Source organism: Camarhynchus parvulus, unplaced genomic scaffold, assembly GCF_901933205.1.
Source record: "Camarhynchus parvulus unplaced genomic scaffold, STF_HiC, whole genome shotgun sequence".
NCBI lineage: Eukaryota > Metazoa > Chordata > Aves > Passeriformes > Thraupidae > Camarhynchus > Camarhynchus parvulus.
Genome location: NW_022148401.1, coordinates 8,329 through 23,825, shown reverse-complemented (window position 1 = coordinate 23,825; position 15,497 = coordinate 8,329). Strand labels below are relative to the sequence as shown.

At 54.8% G+C, this 15,497-nt stretch overlaps 1 protein-coding gene across 1 annotated transcript; it reads left to right on the top strand.

Annotated features, from left to right (window-relative positions):
* The first annotated feature begins 9,761 nt into the window (after positions 1-9,761).
* On the top strand, positions 9,762-13,033 carry LOC115916718 (zinc finger protein 3-like). The gene is made up of 3 exons (XM_030970456.1): positions 9,762-9,883; positions 11,663-11,744; positions 11,931-13,033. Exons 2-3 carry the CDS (start codon positions 11,690-11,692, stop codon positions 12,599-12,601), a joined length of 726 nt encoding a protein of 241 aa, XP_030826316.1. The 5' UTR covers positions 9,762-9,883; positions 11,663-11,689; the 3' UTR covers positions 12,602-13,033.
* The last annotated feature ends 2,464 nt before the right edge of the window (positions 13,034-15,497 follow it).

Genomic DNA, 15,497 nt, shown 5'->3' with positions numbered 1-15,497 from the left:
CTCCCACTCAAGTCCATTTCTAGAGTCCCTAATGTCTAAAATCAAGAGTGAATAAAGAAAAGCCACCAGGAATTTTCCATTTCCAGTCTCATCCCTCTCGGGTTCTGGTGTTCCCCCATCTCAGGGCTGCTGGGGATCCCATGGGTCCTGGAGATCTCCCCTCTCCAGGGTCCTGCTTTTGGATTCTTTGGGATTTTCGGGTCCCAGGGTCCCCCTCTCCAGCCTCCCCTCAATGCAGCCACTTGGGGTTCCCCCTTCTTTCCACCACCCTGTCCTGGTTTAAGGCAAATTTGTTTGAAAACCTGCAAAACTAATTTCCTCTAGAATGCAGATTCAGCAGCCCGACACTCAGCCAGTCTGGGAAAATACTTCCTTGGAGAAAAGTGGAAAAAACTTTATTTACCAGGCAAAGAATTCACAGCACGAAAATTGAACAATATTAAGGAATAAAACCTCCTGCTACTCCAAAATAGATGAGAAACTCCGCAAGTCCCTCCGTTGGGCTGTAGCTCGGGTCACTCAGTCTCTTATCAGTCTCTTAGCAGTCTCTTAGCAGTCTCTTATCAGTCTCTTAGCAGTCTCTTAGCAGTCCCTCCAGTGCTGGATATGCTGAGGCCCAGGCTCAGCCAGGTGGGCAACAGGTGCAAGCTGCCGGTGGTGTTCTGGGTGTTGAGTTTAGAGCAGGTTTAAACAGCACCAAAGAAAAGAAAAACAACATTTGGGGAACTTCTCTGCCTCAGAGAGCTAAAAACTAACTAAAAGCAAAGGAGAGCTATGTCTTGCTGTTGGTCCATCCATGAGCAGGAATGTGGAGGAGTGAGTGCAGTTTCTGGAAACAAACTGCAGCTTCTTCCTCCTCCCTTCACTCAGAACCGGCCTTAAAGGTGCAGAACTCATTTCTGGGCTAAACGGACCGATGGGGTACGAGCATCATGAAGTCACCCCAGGACACGGCCCTGTCAGGGTCAGGGGTTCTGTCCCGCCTCATCTCCGGCTGCCGGGGTCCCCAGCTCGCTATCAGCCCCTTCCCCTCTCCCGCCCGAGGTCCCCGCTCCACAGCCCGGCTCTCACGGGATCCCTAAAACCAATGTCCCCCCGCGGTACCGGGCCATCCCCCGTGGAGCCCCGGGACCTCTCCCGAGGGGCGATCGCGGCTCCTGTTCCCCGAAAAGCTCCTCTGAGGGCCGGAGATATCCGGGGCTCGAGTCCGGGATCTGCCGGCTCCGAACACTCTCCAGAAAAATCCTCCCAGAGAGCCCTGGCTGGAGTTATTTGGGAATTCAGCTACTTGAGCTGGGCTTCCTGTGGGACTTCTAGCACCCTTGTGTTCCTCACCTTGGAGTAAATGAACCTTGTCAGTCTCGCTGGTATCATTTGCTCCCTCTCCTCCTGTGATTTTAACAAACTTTTCAAGGAAGGACAACAAAATATTTTGTTCTTCAGTGGCCACCCACAACAGCCATTTTCCTCATCAGTTCTCCAATAAATTCCCCAGGAGGAAGGAGGGACTGTATCCAAGTTTCCAAGAGTTCTTCCAGAAAAAACCACAACCACCTCAGAGGGAACCATGCTGTTGTCAAAGGCACAGTGCCCTGAACTCACTGTGCCAAAATAATGTTGCAGTCTGGTTAAGAAAATTGTTAGAGAGATGACTCTGCCCCAATTAAGGCACTAACGAGACCAAATCCAAAGTGGATTTTATTGAACAGGAATTGTGAGGTAGAGAGAGTGATGGAAAGAAAGAGAAAAGCGGGGGAGCAAGGCAGTGACAGGGACAGAGACCTCCCCTGGGGCAGGGCAAGTGTGACATTGTCCCCTGTGTGTGTGGCCTTCCCGGGGTGGGGGTTTTACACCTGAGCCAGTTTGGGTAAGGGGGGTGGTGTTCACCCCCTGAGCAGGGATTACCCCACTGTTTCAGGTTGCAATGCAAGATGGAACCAAATGCATGTTTTCAATCCCCATCTTCATCAACTGCTATCAACAGGTGGGGCAGTGTTCTTTATCTCTTCCATGCCTCAGCACCCCCCTCTGTCATAGAGTACTGAGCTGGGTCAGGCAAGCAAGGGCCAGTGACAGCACACAGAGGGGCTGTGTGGCTCATATGCTGGGCAACTGCAGGACATGAGTTTGCTGTGTGAGGTCAATGAGCAGCTATGGCATCACAGAGGGGATCGTGACATCAAATCATGGCATGGCTGTAAGGACATCATGGAGCAGGCTGTGAGGTGAAAGGTGCAAGCTGTGACATTACAGAGTGGCAGTATGATCACAGAGAGGGTTTTGTGGCATCACGAGGGGGTTGTGATCACACAGCTGTCTGTGACATCACAGAGTAGGGGTGAGCTGAGCAGATCTTGCCATCATAGAGAGGGTGGCCTGCCACAGAGAGTGGGTTGTGATATCACTGGGTGGCTGTGTAACATCATAGAGCAGGTTGTGACATATCACAGAACAGACTGTGATATCGCGAAAAGGGACGCTGATATCAGAGTCTTCGTGACACAGAGCAGTTGTGTAACATAAGCACGCATAGAGGACTGTGTGACATCATAGGATGCAATGTGACATCAAGGTGCTATGTGGGTATCCTTCAGATTTGACTGGGACATCCTATAGGGGCTGTGCATCCCAGGGGCTGTGTGTGAGGTCACTGGGAGGTCACCCCGCCCCCCTCACATAGTCCCCCCACAGCCCCAACCCTGGTGCTCGTGCACAGCGGGGTGGTCCCCTGTCCCCCCGTCCCCCGGCCCCGGCAGCCTCCCCAGAGGATGTTCCACGAGATCGACCCTGAGCCTGACACGGGACGGGGCCGGCCCTGGGTGGCCAGGGACAGGGACCTCTCAGCCCCTCTTGTCCCCTTACAGGGCCAGCCTGGCCAGGCTCCTTCCACCCCAAGTGTTACCAACGAGGCCTTGAGAGCGCTGAAAATCCCCAGCAAGGGAGCAGCAAAACCAGATTGAATATGAAGGGACAGCAGCACAAAGTTCCTTGGCAAGAGTCACTCTGGCTGCCTAGAGCAGAATATTCTAATAATTGTTATAGCTCCTGTACTGTGGAGTAAATAACTGTAACTGTAACTGTGGTTAAGATCTTTCTGTCCGATCATGATCAGAATCAGTCAGAGCCAAATCTATATAATTATATCTGGTATTCCATCATTTATCCTGTGGGACAAATTGGGTTAAAGTTGAATTCCACCTGTCAAATCCTTTACACCTTTGACAAAGTCTGGGGCTGGAATTGGCTCCAGCTGCTCGCAGTCTCCTCACTTGGAAGGAATTTTAGAAGTCTAGGGGTCCTGCAGGGGTTTGAGGATCCATGGTGGCTGCTGGGTGTCATTTCTCCACCTCATGACTCAGCAGGTGTTTCTCCAATAAAGAAATAAAGCTTTTGCCTGAAGCTCCCACTGTGCCCATGACAGGAACCCCTGTGAGTGTCTGGGACATCCCGGCTCTTTGGCAGCCTGGGCACTCCTGGGATGTCACCGTGGAGCCCCCGTGAGTGCCTGTGACAGATCGGTGCCTGAGCAGACCAAGGTGCCCTGGGATGTCACCATGGGATGGCTGTGACTGCCTCTGACCACAGGGCTCTTTACCATCCCAGAAAGCCCTGGGAGGTCTCCATGGAGCCTCTGTCTGTACCTGTGACATTCCAGCTCTGGAACAGCCTGGAGACTCTTGGAAAGTGCCCATGGAACCGATCTGAGGGCCTGTGACAAATCTGATCTTTAGCAGGCAACCATCACCCGTCCCTGTTGCTATGGTCAGTTTCCATGGCAACCATCACCAGCCCCCTGTTGCTGTGGTCAGTTTCCATGACAACCATCACCAGCCCCCTATTGCTATGGTCTGATTCCCTTGGCAGCTGCATGGAGACCCCGTGCCAAGGCTGTTGCCATGGCCACCTGGGCTGGCACCAGCTGGGATGCTCGGTTTCCACGGGCCGGGCTTCAGGAATGGGATTCCCCAATTTCCTGCTCCCGCTAAAACTGCGCTGCCCTCGCTGCCCTCCCGCCTCCCATGGAAAGCACAAAAGGCAAAGATCCCGGGCTGGGATAAGAACAATTTATTGGGAACAGCAACGAGATAAGGAACAAACAAGAAAGGAAACAATACTGATAACAGAAAGGATAAGAAAAAGGGAAAACTTCAACACAACTGACTGTCTCTTCACCACCACGTTTTCACCCTATCTGGAAAGGACACCCTTCTCCTCAGTGAGAGAGAGAGAAAGAGTCCCTTTCCTGCCCCTGGCAATGACCTGAGGTGGGAATGAATGTAATTCATGGCCATAGGCAGACCCTCATGTTCTTCCATCCCACATCATGTCATTGGGAGGGGCAGGAAAAGGGACAGGTGTCTTCCCAGCATGGATCACAGGGAACATGGATCACCAGGGCTCTTCCCAACATGGGACCTCCAATAGGGAAAGAAGCTGGAGCGGTGCATGTAGCTCTTCCTGCAGTTGGGGCACTCACAAAACTTCCCTTACTGGTGACTCCATTGGTGTCTGATCAAGTCCGAGCTCATGGAGAAGCTCTTGCCATGATGTGGAGAACTCATCGGGCCTCTCCCCAGTGTGGATGTGCTGGTGCCGGATGAGGGAGAATTTTGCCTTGAAGCCCTTCCCACAATCATGGCAGAGGAAGGGCCTCTCCTCGGTGTGACTCCGCTCATGCAGGCGGAGATTTGAGCTGGTCTGAAACCTCTTCCCACATGTGGGGCACTCTTAGGGCCTCTCCCCAGTGTGGATGAGCCGGTGCCTGATGAGGACGGATTTGCGCTTGAAGCCTTCCCGGCAGTCAGGGCAGCAGAAGGGCCTCACATCCGTGTGAATCTGCTGGTGCTTGTAGAGATCGGAGCTGATCCGAAACCTCTTCTGACACTGAGGACACTCGTAGGGCCTCTCCCCAGTGTGGATGCGTTGGTGGGTCACAAGGGTGGATCTGTAGCTGAAGCCCTTCCCCAGGCCCATTCCCCAGTGTGGATCATCTGGTGGCGGATCAGGGCGCTGCTCTGCCTGAAGCTCTTCCCACACTCCAAGCACTTGTGGCGCTTCTCCCCATCATGAAGCTGCTCATGGACCATGGGCTCTGAGCTCTGGCTGAAGCTCTGTCCACATTCCTGGCTCAGGGTGGGTCTTTCCTCCTCAGAGAACCCTGGGCTGGGTTTGGAGCCCCTCCTCCTGTGGGATCTCTGGGATTTTTCTTCCCTGTTGGATTCCTGTGCATTAGAGTTGCTCAAAATGGCCTCTTCCTCCAGGTTCTGCCAAGGAGATTTTTCCTCCCTGATCTCCATCCTCAGCTCCCTGTCTGTGGGAGGAAGGACAAGGAGAGGATGGGATTTGCCTCCGTGCCAGAGGGAAGGGGAAGGAGATCCCCCCAGTGCATCCCCAGCAGGACGGGGTTGGCAGCAGGGTTGTCCTGCAGCCAGGGGCCATGCTGGGCTGGGAGATGGAGCAGGAGAGAGGGGGAAAGGGGCACTGACTTCCTCCTCACCTGCCTGGGTGTCCCAGGGCTCCTTCCTCTTCCTCGCAGCCTCCTCCTCCATCCAATCAAGATTTGGGAATGGGAAATCCTGGTTTGGGAAAAAAACAAAGGGTGCGCACATTGTCTTTTATACTGGTTTGAAAGCAAACCTGGGGGAGAGTCTTAATCAGAATTACAATTTAATAAGAAAATGAAGATCAAGGCAATGATACAGAAACACTGCCTTAAACTGACAGAGTCAGGATATAACCTGACACCCTGTTGGTCAGGGTGCTGGCAGCAGTCCCATTAAATGGTGGCTGCAGTCCTGTTGGAGTGATGAACGTGATTCTGTCACAGCAGTGATCCTGTAGAAGGGTCTGGTCTTCCTCTGAAGGTCCAGTGGTGGTTCTGGAGCTCTTGTCCTCTGGGAATCCAGCAGGCAAGCTGCTCCTGGTGTTGCAAGGCTCAGCTTATATCCAGGTAGGAATGCTTGGATCCTCCCCCTGGGCGGAGCATCCCACAATGGGATGATGGAATTTGATCAGTCCTGCAGTGACACTCAATGGCCCATTCCCAGAAGATATCTCCCTGGAGGGCGTTATCAGGGCTGAGTCATGGAAGAGATAAAGAACACTGCCCCACCTGTTGATAGCAGTTGATGAAGATGGGGATTGAAAACATGCATTTGGTTCCATCTTACATTGCAACCTGAAACAGTGGGGTAATCCCTGCTCGGGGGTGAACACCACCCCCCCTTACCCAAACTGGCTCAGGTGTAAAACCCCCACCCCGGGAAGGCCACACACACAGGGGACAATGTCACACTTGCCCTGCCCCAGGGGAGGTCTCTGTCCCTGTCACTCCCTTGCTCTCCCCCCTTTTCTCTTTCTTTCCATCTCTCTCTCTGCCTCACATTTACTGTTCAATAAAATCCACTTTGGATTTGGTCTCATTGCACCTTAATTGGGGCAGAGGCATCTCTCTGACAATTTTCTTAACATGATTGCAACATTATTTTGGCACAGTGAGTTCAGGGCACTTTTGTTTGGACCCCAAGTGCCTTTGACAACAGCATGGTTCCCTCCTCTGAGGAGGTTGTGGTTTTCTCTCTGGAGGAACTCTTGGAAACTTGGATGCAGCTTCCTCTGAGCAACTTATGGGAGAACTGATGAGAAAAATGGCCATTGTGGGTGGCCAGTGTAAAGAAAATATTTTGTTGTCCTTCCTTGAAAAGTTTTTAAAATCTTCAAGGAATTTAGGAGGAAATGCAGCAAATGTTACCAGCGAGACTGACAAGGTTCATTCAGTCCAAGGTTAGGAACACAAGCCTGCTGAAAGTCCCACAAGAAGCCCAGCTCAAGTAGCTAAATTCCCAAATAACTCCCAAATTCCCAGGCTTGGGGCTTTGCCAAATGTGAGAATCATTATTCTCTTCATCCCTGTCACCTTTGTGACAGCTACACAGAGCTTTCCCTTCCTTTTAATAATATCTGTATTGGGCCAAATTTGCACTTTTCTTTTATCAGAAACTGCCAGCAGCTGAGCTGGAGCTGTGCAGGGGCCAATGAAACGTGGAATTGCCACAGAATTGCTTCTATTGTCAGTTTATTCATGTTTGGGATTTGTTTGTGTTTTCATCACATGTGACTTGTGGGAAAATCAAATATTCATCAAAGTAATTTATGCAGAGTTAAGTTTGATTTCTGCCAAGTTTATTTTGTCCAGTGCCCAGGGGATGCTCAAGGGGTCTCTGTGCCTCTCGCCCTGGGGGATGCTTGGGAAGGGGGGGGGTTGTCCCTGTCCCTGGGGGGGCTGTCCCTGTCCCTGTCACCCCAGGCCATTCCCCATTCCCCCCCCCAGGCCATTCCCCAGGGGTGTCCCTGTCCCTGTCACCCCAGGCCATTCCCCAGGGGTGTCCCTGTCCCTGTCACCCCAGGCCATTCCCCAGGGGTGTCCCCACCCCAGGCCATTCCCCAGGGGTGTCCCTGTCCCCAGGCCATTCCCCAGGGGTCTCCATCATTCTCACCCAGGCAATGCCTGGGGGCTCTCCCTCCCTCTCACCCCTGTGCCAGGGGGTGCTCGGGGCAGTCTCTGTCCCTCTCAGCCCAGGGATGCTCGGGGGTCTCTGTCCCCTCGCCCTGGGGATGCTCGGGGGGGTCTCCATCCCTCTGGCCTCAGGCAATGCCTGTGCAGGGCTGGGCACCAGGGGCTCTGTGTCCCTCTCACCGCTGAGGCTGCTCGGGGCTGGGGGGCTCTCCGACCTTCTCAGCCCTGGGGAGGCCGGGGGGGTCTCTGTCCCTCTCAGCCCTGCTGTGACCCCACCCAAACATCATCGGGCTCAGAGGGACACAGACACCCCCAAACCCCCAGAAGGGCTGAACCTGGGATTTGGTTTGGGGCTGAGGATTTAGGAAGGGGCTGGAATTGGGGCTGGGCTTGGAGTTGGGGCTGAGATTTGGATTAGAGCTGGGATTGGGGTTAAGGCTGGACATGGGATTGGCTTTAGGGCTGGGGTTGGGATTGGGTCTGGGGCCAGACGAGTCTGGCAGTGGGATGAGATTAAATACAGAACTGTGAGTGTGTCTGAACATGGAGTGAGATTGAGACCAGGATCAGGGTCAGGTTTGGGACTGAGCTCACCCAGAGCAGGACAGGGGGGATGTCACTGCAGGATGTCCCTGGCATCGTCCCAGCCCTCCTCAGGCACCTCCAAACATGGGGGGGCAGCTGGGTGCCCCAAGATCCAGGTGCTCCCACGCTGCCCCTCAATACCAGGCGAGCATTCCCTGAGGGCAGCCCTGACTGTGACCCTTGGGGCTCTGGGATCAGCCCTCACATCCCTGTGGGAGCAGCTGCAGACAGGAGGAGAGATTTCACCCCTCCTCTCTTTCCTGTGGAAGGATGAAGCCCAGCTGCCTTTTTCTTCTGGTGCCTCCTCCTCTCCTCAGCTGAGGATGTCAAACTCCCCAGGAGCAGGAAAATCCCCATTCGCTGTTTCCTTGTGACTGCAGCCTGGAACATCCACCCAGAACGAAGGACTTTCTAACAGCCCTGCTGAATGACACTGGGAGGAGGCTTGTGAGAATGGGAGGAAATTGTGTTTTGATAGGAAATAAAGTTACAAAATTATTTCTTTCCGTCCCATTCATTTTCAGTCAGTTCCAGTTTGTTTTTCAAAGTGCCACCTTCTCAGCTGATTGTGTTTGTGCCCTCCTTTCTCTCCTGCCTCTCTTTGCCTGCTCTGTTTCTCTCTCAGTGTCTCCCTTGACCCAGGGCAGCTCCCACCAAAGACCCTGCCCTGATTTAATTCCCAACCCAGGAGCTACAACAACCATGGGTGAAGTTATGAAGGCTGGCAGTGAAATGTCACTGTAAGATCTTGCTCCACTTGGCTTTTGGCTCCTTCTTGAGAGCTTTGCCTTCCAGGGCAGGAACATCTTTTCCTGGCTGGGAACTGGAATTCCAGCCCCTGGGAGTGTGTGCCATGGATGCCAGAGGGGCATTCCCGAGGCTGCCAGGGTGCTGCTCCTGCCGTGCCTCCCAAGGAGCTGTGCAGGGCCAGGGGACAAGGTCCAGCAGCTCTGTGGGCTCCCAGAGCACACAGCAAAGGTGGCTTTGCCATTTTCCAGCACCTTCCCAGCTGGAAGCAGAGGCAAGAAGGGAATCGAGTCCCCGACGGAACGATTGGAGTGGGAAGGGACCCTGCCCATGGGTTACGATTTCACGAGGGAGAGACGCCTCTGCCCCAGTGAAGGTACAAATGAGACCATGGGAATGCAACCTGCGGATCTGCTCGAACTTGGACTGAACTGAACAAGAAATGGGAAGGAGAAAGGGAGAGAAACAAATCGGGAAGAGGTCTCAGAGAGACAGAAAGAAATAGGAATGAGGTCTCAGGGGTAGAGAAAGAAATAGAAAAGAGGTCTCAGAGGGACAGAAAGAAATAGGAAAAGGCTCCGGCCCGACTCCGCAGCTCGCAGGAACACCCGCAGGGCGCAGCGCCCCTCACAGTTCCAGCCAATCAGAGAACGCGCTGAACAATTTCCAGCCAACCAGAGCTTTTCTCGCCGATGACTCACCGGTTGCCAGGCGGACCCGCAGAGCCCAGCGGCCCCGGAGCGGAGTTTGGGGCTCGGGCCGGGGGGACGGATCCGCCCCGGGGGGGTCCCCGAGCCCCCCTGCCCGCCCCCCCCGGCCGATCGGGGCTCCCCACCCAGCAGCCGGTGCTGCGGGGCCGCGGGGCAGAGGGGTGGGAAAGGGGGGTCCGGGCTGGGAGCGGAGGAAATGCGGGGGAAGAGGAGGGACAGGAGGAGCAGGAGCAGGAGCGGGAGAATCCCGGCGCTCGCAGCGCCCGCACGCTGAGCCTGCAGCACCCCCTGCCCCGGGAGCATCGCCCCCAGCCCCGAGCCGCAGGTGAGGGCGGAGGCCGAGCCCGCCCCGGCTCCAGCCAGGGCTCTCCGGGAGGATTTTTTGGAGAGTGTTCGGAGCCGGCAGATCCCGGACTCGAGCCCCGGATATCTCCGGGCTCCCTCAGAGGAGCTTTTCCGGGGGGACAGGAGCCGCGATCGCCCCTCGGGAGGGTCCCGGGGCTCCACGTGGGGATGGCCCGGTACCGACGGGGCGGGACATTGGTTTTGGGGATCCCCGTGAGAGCCGGGGCTGTGGAACGGGGACCCCCGGGGCGGGGAGAGGGGAAGGGGCGATAGCGGAGCTGGGGACCCCCGCAGCCCGGAGATGAGGCGGGGGACGGGACCCCTGACCCTGACAGGGCCGTGTCCTGGGGTGACTTCATGATGCTCGTACCCCATCGGTCCGTTTAGCCCAGAAATGAGTTCTGCACCTTTAAGGCCGGTTCTGAGAGCGAAGGGGAGGAGGAAGAAGCTGCAGTTTGTTTCCATACACTGCACTCACTCCTCCACATTCCGGCTCCTGGACTGTTGTGGTGCCTTAAGGAGCTGGAACAGAGACCACACGGAGCTAAGAGGAATAAAGTGGATTTTTATTGAAGTGCCTTCAAAGGCCACGCTCAGGCAGCACAGGAGCCACAATTATGGCTCTGCCCAGATGGCTCCAAGATGGGAGCAAAAGGGCTCTGTCACGGGCTCTCACATTTTTATAAATTTTAGTCCCTTTGCATTTAGGAGTTAACTGCCCAGTTAATAGCTTCAAATTACAAAGTTTCATCCTCCTTGCTTGCTTGCTTGCCTGCCTCCTCTTTCCACATTGTTTATGCTTTGGGCCTGAAGTTCGATGAGATTGTCCTTGAGTCTCCAGGATTGTTTTGTCTTCACCACCCTGAGAAAAGATCCCAGTAACACTTAATATAAAGCTAAAAGCTGCACATCAAAACAGAACAGAAAAACTTAAAACCTAATGTATCAGTTGTCTGTGGACCTACAGCAGGACAGAGCTCTCCTTTGCTTTTAGTTCGTTTTTAGCTCGCTGAGGCAGAGAAGTTCCCCCAGCTGTTGTTTTTCTTTTTCTTTGGAGCTGTTTAAACCTGCTCTGCACTGAACACCCAGAACACCACCGGCAGCTCCCACCTGTGGCCCACCTGGCCAAGCTTGGGCCAGGGCATTTCCAGCACTGGAGGGACTGATAAGAGACTGATAAGAGACTGAGTGACCTGAGCTACAGCCCACAGAGGGACTTTTTGAGTTCTTCATCTCTTTTGTAGCGGCAAGAGGTTTTATTGTTTAGTATTGTTCATTTTTTGTGCTGGTGAATGCTTTGCCTGTTAAATAAACAGGTTTTTGCACTTTTGTCCAAGGAAATATTTTTCTGATCTGGCTGGGGGTAGGGGCTGCTTGAATTTGCTTTTTAGAGGAAACCCCTTTGGAGGATTTCTCCCAAATTTGCCCTAAACCAGGACAGGGCGGTGGGAAGAGGAAGGAGCCCCAAGTGGCTGGATTGAGGAACGGCTGGAGAGGGGGATCCCGAAACCCCCCAGCATCCCTAAGCAGGACCCTGGGGAGAGGGGGATCCCCAGGACCCATGGGATCCCCAGCAGCCCTGAGGCAGGGAGCCACCAGAACCCCAGGGGATGAGACTGGAAAGACGGAACTCCTGGTGGCTTTTTGATTCACTCTTGATTTTTGGAGGTTTTATGGACACCAGATGACTTCTAGAGATGGACTTGGGCAGGAGGAATCCCCAACCAAGGCATTCACACCTTGTTTTTCCCCAAACCAGGATTTCCCATTCCCAAACCTTGGCTGGATGGAGGAGGAAAAGGCTGCGAAGAAGAGGAAGATGCCCGAGGACACCCAGGCAGGTGAGGAGGAAGTCAGTGCCCCTTTCCCCCTCTCTCCTGCTCCATCTCCCAGCCCAGCACAGCCCCCAGCTGCAGGACAACCCTGCTGCCAACCCCGTCCTGCTGGGGATGCACTGGGGGGATCTCCTTCCCCTTCCCTCTGGCACGGAGGCAAATCCCATCCTCTCCTTGTCCTTCCTCCCCCAGGCAAGGAGCTGAGGATGGAGACCAGGGAGGACAAATCCCCACAGCAGAACCTCATGGAAGAGGCTGTTTTGGGCGGCTCCACAGTGCAGGAATCCAAAGGGGAGGAAAAGCCTGGGAGAGCCCAGAGGAGGAGGGGCTCCAAACCCAGCCCAGGGTGCTCTGAGGAGGAAAGACCCACCCTGAGCCAGGAAGGCAGCTGGAGATCCAACCAGAGCTCAGAGCTGGTGGCTCAGGAGCAGCTTCATGACAGTGAGAGGCCCCATGAGTGCTTGGAGTGTGGGAAGCGCTTCAGGAAGAGATTCAACCTGACCTGCCACCAGAGGATCCACACTGGGGAATGGCCCTACGAGTGCTTGGAATGTGGGATGAGTTTCAGCCACAGGTCTGACCTGGTTGTCCACCAGAGGTTCCACACTGGGGAGAGGCCCTATGAGTGCCCCGAGTGTCAGAAGAGGTTTCACACCAGCTCCCATCTCCTTGTACATAAACGAATTCACACCGAGGAGAGGCCCTTCTGCTGCCCCGACTGCGGGATTGGCTTCAAGCACAACTCCACCCTCGTCACCCACCGGCGCATCCACACTGGGGAGAGGCCCTACGAGTGTCCCCAGTGTGGGAAGAGCTTCTCAGACCGCTCGTTCTTTACCCGACACCAACGGAGGCACCGGTAAGGGAAGCCCTGTGAGAGCCCCGACTGCAGGAAGAGCTTCGTGCACTGCTCCAACTTCATCCCTCATTGGAAAATCCACGTTGGGAAGAGCCCTGGTGATCCATGTTCCCTGTGATCCATGCTGGGAAGACACCTGTCCATTTCCCTGCCTCTGCCAATGACCTGAGGTAGAATTGAGGAACATCAGGGTCTGGCCATGGCCGTGGCATTACATTCACTCCCACCTCAGGTCATTGCCAGGGGCAGGGACTTCCTCTCTCTCTCCCCGGAGGAGAAGGGTCTCCTTTCCAGGCAGGAGGAAATACGTTGCCGGGAAGAGGCAGCTGTTGATCTAGTTTTCCCTGTAAACAGTTTTATTTATCCCTTCTGTTAGCAGTATTGTTTCTGTTCTGTTTGTTCCTTATCTCGTTGCTGTTCCCAGTAAATTGTTCTTATCCCAGCCTGGGATCTTTGCCTTTTGTGCTTTCCATGGGAGGCAGGAGGGCAGCGAGGGCAGCGCGGTTTTAGCGGGAGCAGGAAATTGGGGAATCCCATTCCTGAAGCCCGGCCCGTGGAAACCGAGCATCCCAGCTGGTGCCAGCCCTGGTGGCCATGGCAACAGCCTTGGGAGCGGGTCCCTGGCTGGGGCTGTGGGAACCTCTTCCCTCTGGTGCCCAGGGACAGGAGTGGAGGGAACGGCTGCAGCTGAGTCGGGGCAGGCTCAGCTTGGATGTCAGGAAAAGGTTTTTGCCCAGAGGCTGCTGGGGCCCTGCCCAGGCTCCCCAGGGAAGGCTCCCAGCTCCAGGGCTCTCTGAGCTCCAGCAGCGTTTGGACAGCGCTGCCAGGCCCAGGCTGGCATTGTTGGGCTGTCCTGTGCAGGGCCAGCAGTTGGACTGGAGGATCCTGATGGGTCCCTCCCAGCTCAGCCAATTCTGTGCTTCTGGGATCCCATGAGCCTGGGGATGGGGCTGCCAATGGTTGCCATGGCAACGGGCTCTGGCTGCAGGCCTGAGCTGGTGTCCATGGCAACCACCCCTGGCATGGGGTCTCCATGGAGCTGCCGAGGGACTGACCATAGCAACAGGGGCCTGGTGATGGTTGCCATGGAAACTGACCATAGCAACAGGGGGCTGGTGATGGTTGCCATGGAAACTGACCATAGCAACAGGGGGCTGGTGATGGTTGCCATGGAAACTCACCATAGCAACAGGGGCCTGGTGATGGTTGCCTGCTAAGGATCAGATTTGTCACAGGCCCTCAGAGGGGTTCCATGGGGACTTTCCAAGAGTCTCCAGGCTGTTCCAGAGCTGGAATGTCACAGGCACAGACAGGGGCTCCATGGAGACCTCCCAGGGCTTTCTGGGCATGGTAAAGAGCCCTGTGGTCAGAGGCAGTCCCAGCCATTCCATGGTGACATCCCAGGGCACCTTGGGCTGCAAAGGCACCGATCTGTCACAGGCACTCACGGGGGCTCCACGGTGACATCCCAGGAGTGCCCAGGCTGCCAAAGAGCCGGGATGTCCCAGACACTCACAGGGGTTCCTGTCATGGGCACAGTGGGAGCTTCAGGCAAAAGCGTTTATTTCCTTTGGGTCTGAGGTGCAGAAAGGAGCCCCAATGCCCCCACAGAGTCCCCAAATGAGGCTGGAGGGAAATGACACCCAGCAGCCACCATTTTTGGAAAGAATAAAAAGTTGGAAATAAACCCTTTATAGCAGTCCTAAAGGACCCCTTGACAAACCAATATATTTATATCTATATGTATTATCCATTATGGTAATGGGAGAAAATTGATCTAAATCCCAGCCCAGGATGTAGATAATTTGTATAGAACTAGCAAATTATTTCAAAAGAACTGTGGACAGGTGCAGAATTGATGTCCTTAACAGACCAATTTGTCCCACCTGGAGCAGTGACCTTGATGAAGGAAATACCAGGATATGCTATTAAAATTTGGGACAGGGGCTTTGATTGATTGCTGATGTCAGTCAGATTGACCAGCTCAAGATCTGCAGAACCAGTGGTGTCATTGGTTGTCCACAGTTTTTCCAGCTCTGCCACAGCTATAACAGGATGTTGAACTTTGGGAATATAGGTTGGTTTCTGCATTATTCACCCCAAAAGCAGCAATTTTGGGGTCAAACAGGGCCTTGCTGGGGTTGCTGGAGCCCATTGCAGGCAGAGCCTCCTGCTCCAGCAGGAACTGCCTTTCCTGTGCCATCAGCAGGGCAGGTCCCGCTGCAGGAACAGCCCCAGGCCAGCCCCAGCACAGGGAAGGCCTCGGGCACAAGGGCAGAGTGCCGTGCTGGGAGCTGTGCCAGGGACAGCCTGAGGCACCAAAGGCACCTTGGCAGCAGCAGCTGCTTGCAGGCCATGGCCAGAAGCCTCCCTTGGCAGCCCGGCCTGGTGGCCACCACTGCAGAGCTGCTGCCTCAGGGCTCATTCCTGGCTGGGCTCTGAAAAGCCACTGCTGCTCCAGGAGCCTGACTGGGAAGCCACTGGCCCCAGCACCTCGGGGACAAGATATTAATGACAAAACTCTTCATGCCAGCAGAGCCAAGGCAGGGGCAGAGGAAAGGGCAGAGCCAGGCCCAGGGGACAGGGCTGCCATGGTGATGGCTGTGAGGTCACTGCCCCTGCAGCAGCCTGGCTGCCCTCAGCAGACATTCTGGCCAGAAGCGTTGTGAGGGCACCCAGCACATCAGAGAACCCACACTACAGGAATTCTGTCCCTGGGGATGAGAGGGTTTCACTGGGTCAGGCTGCACAAAGCTCCTGATCTTGGACAATTCCTGGGATGGGGAATCCAATTCTCTGGAAAAACAGCTGCAGTTTTGTGCCACTTTCATAACAGTAAATATTTCCTCCTTCTAACAAATGTTAATTTGTCCTCATTCAGTTTAGAGATATTGACCCTT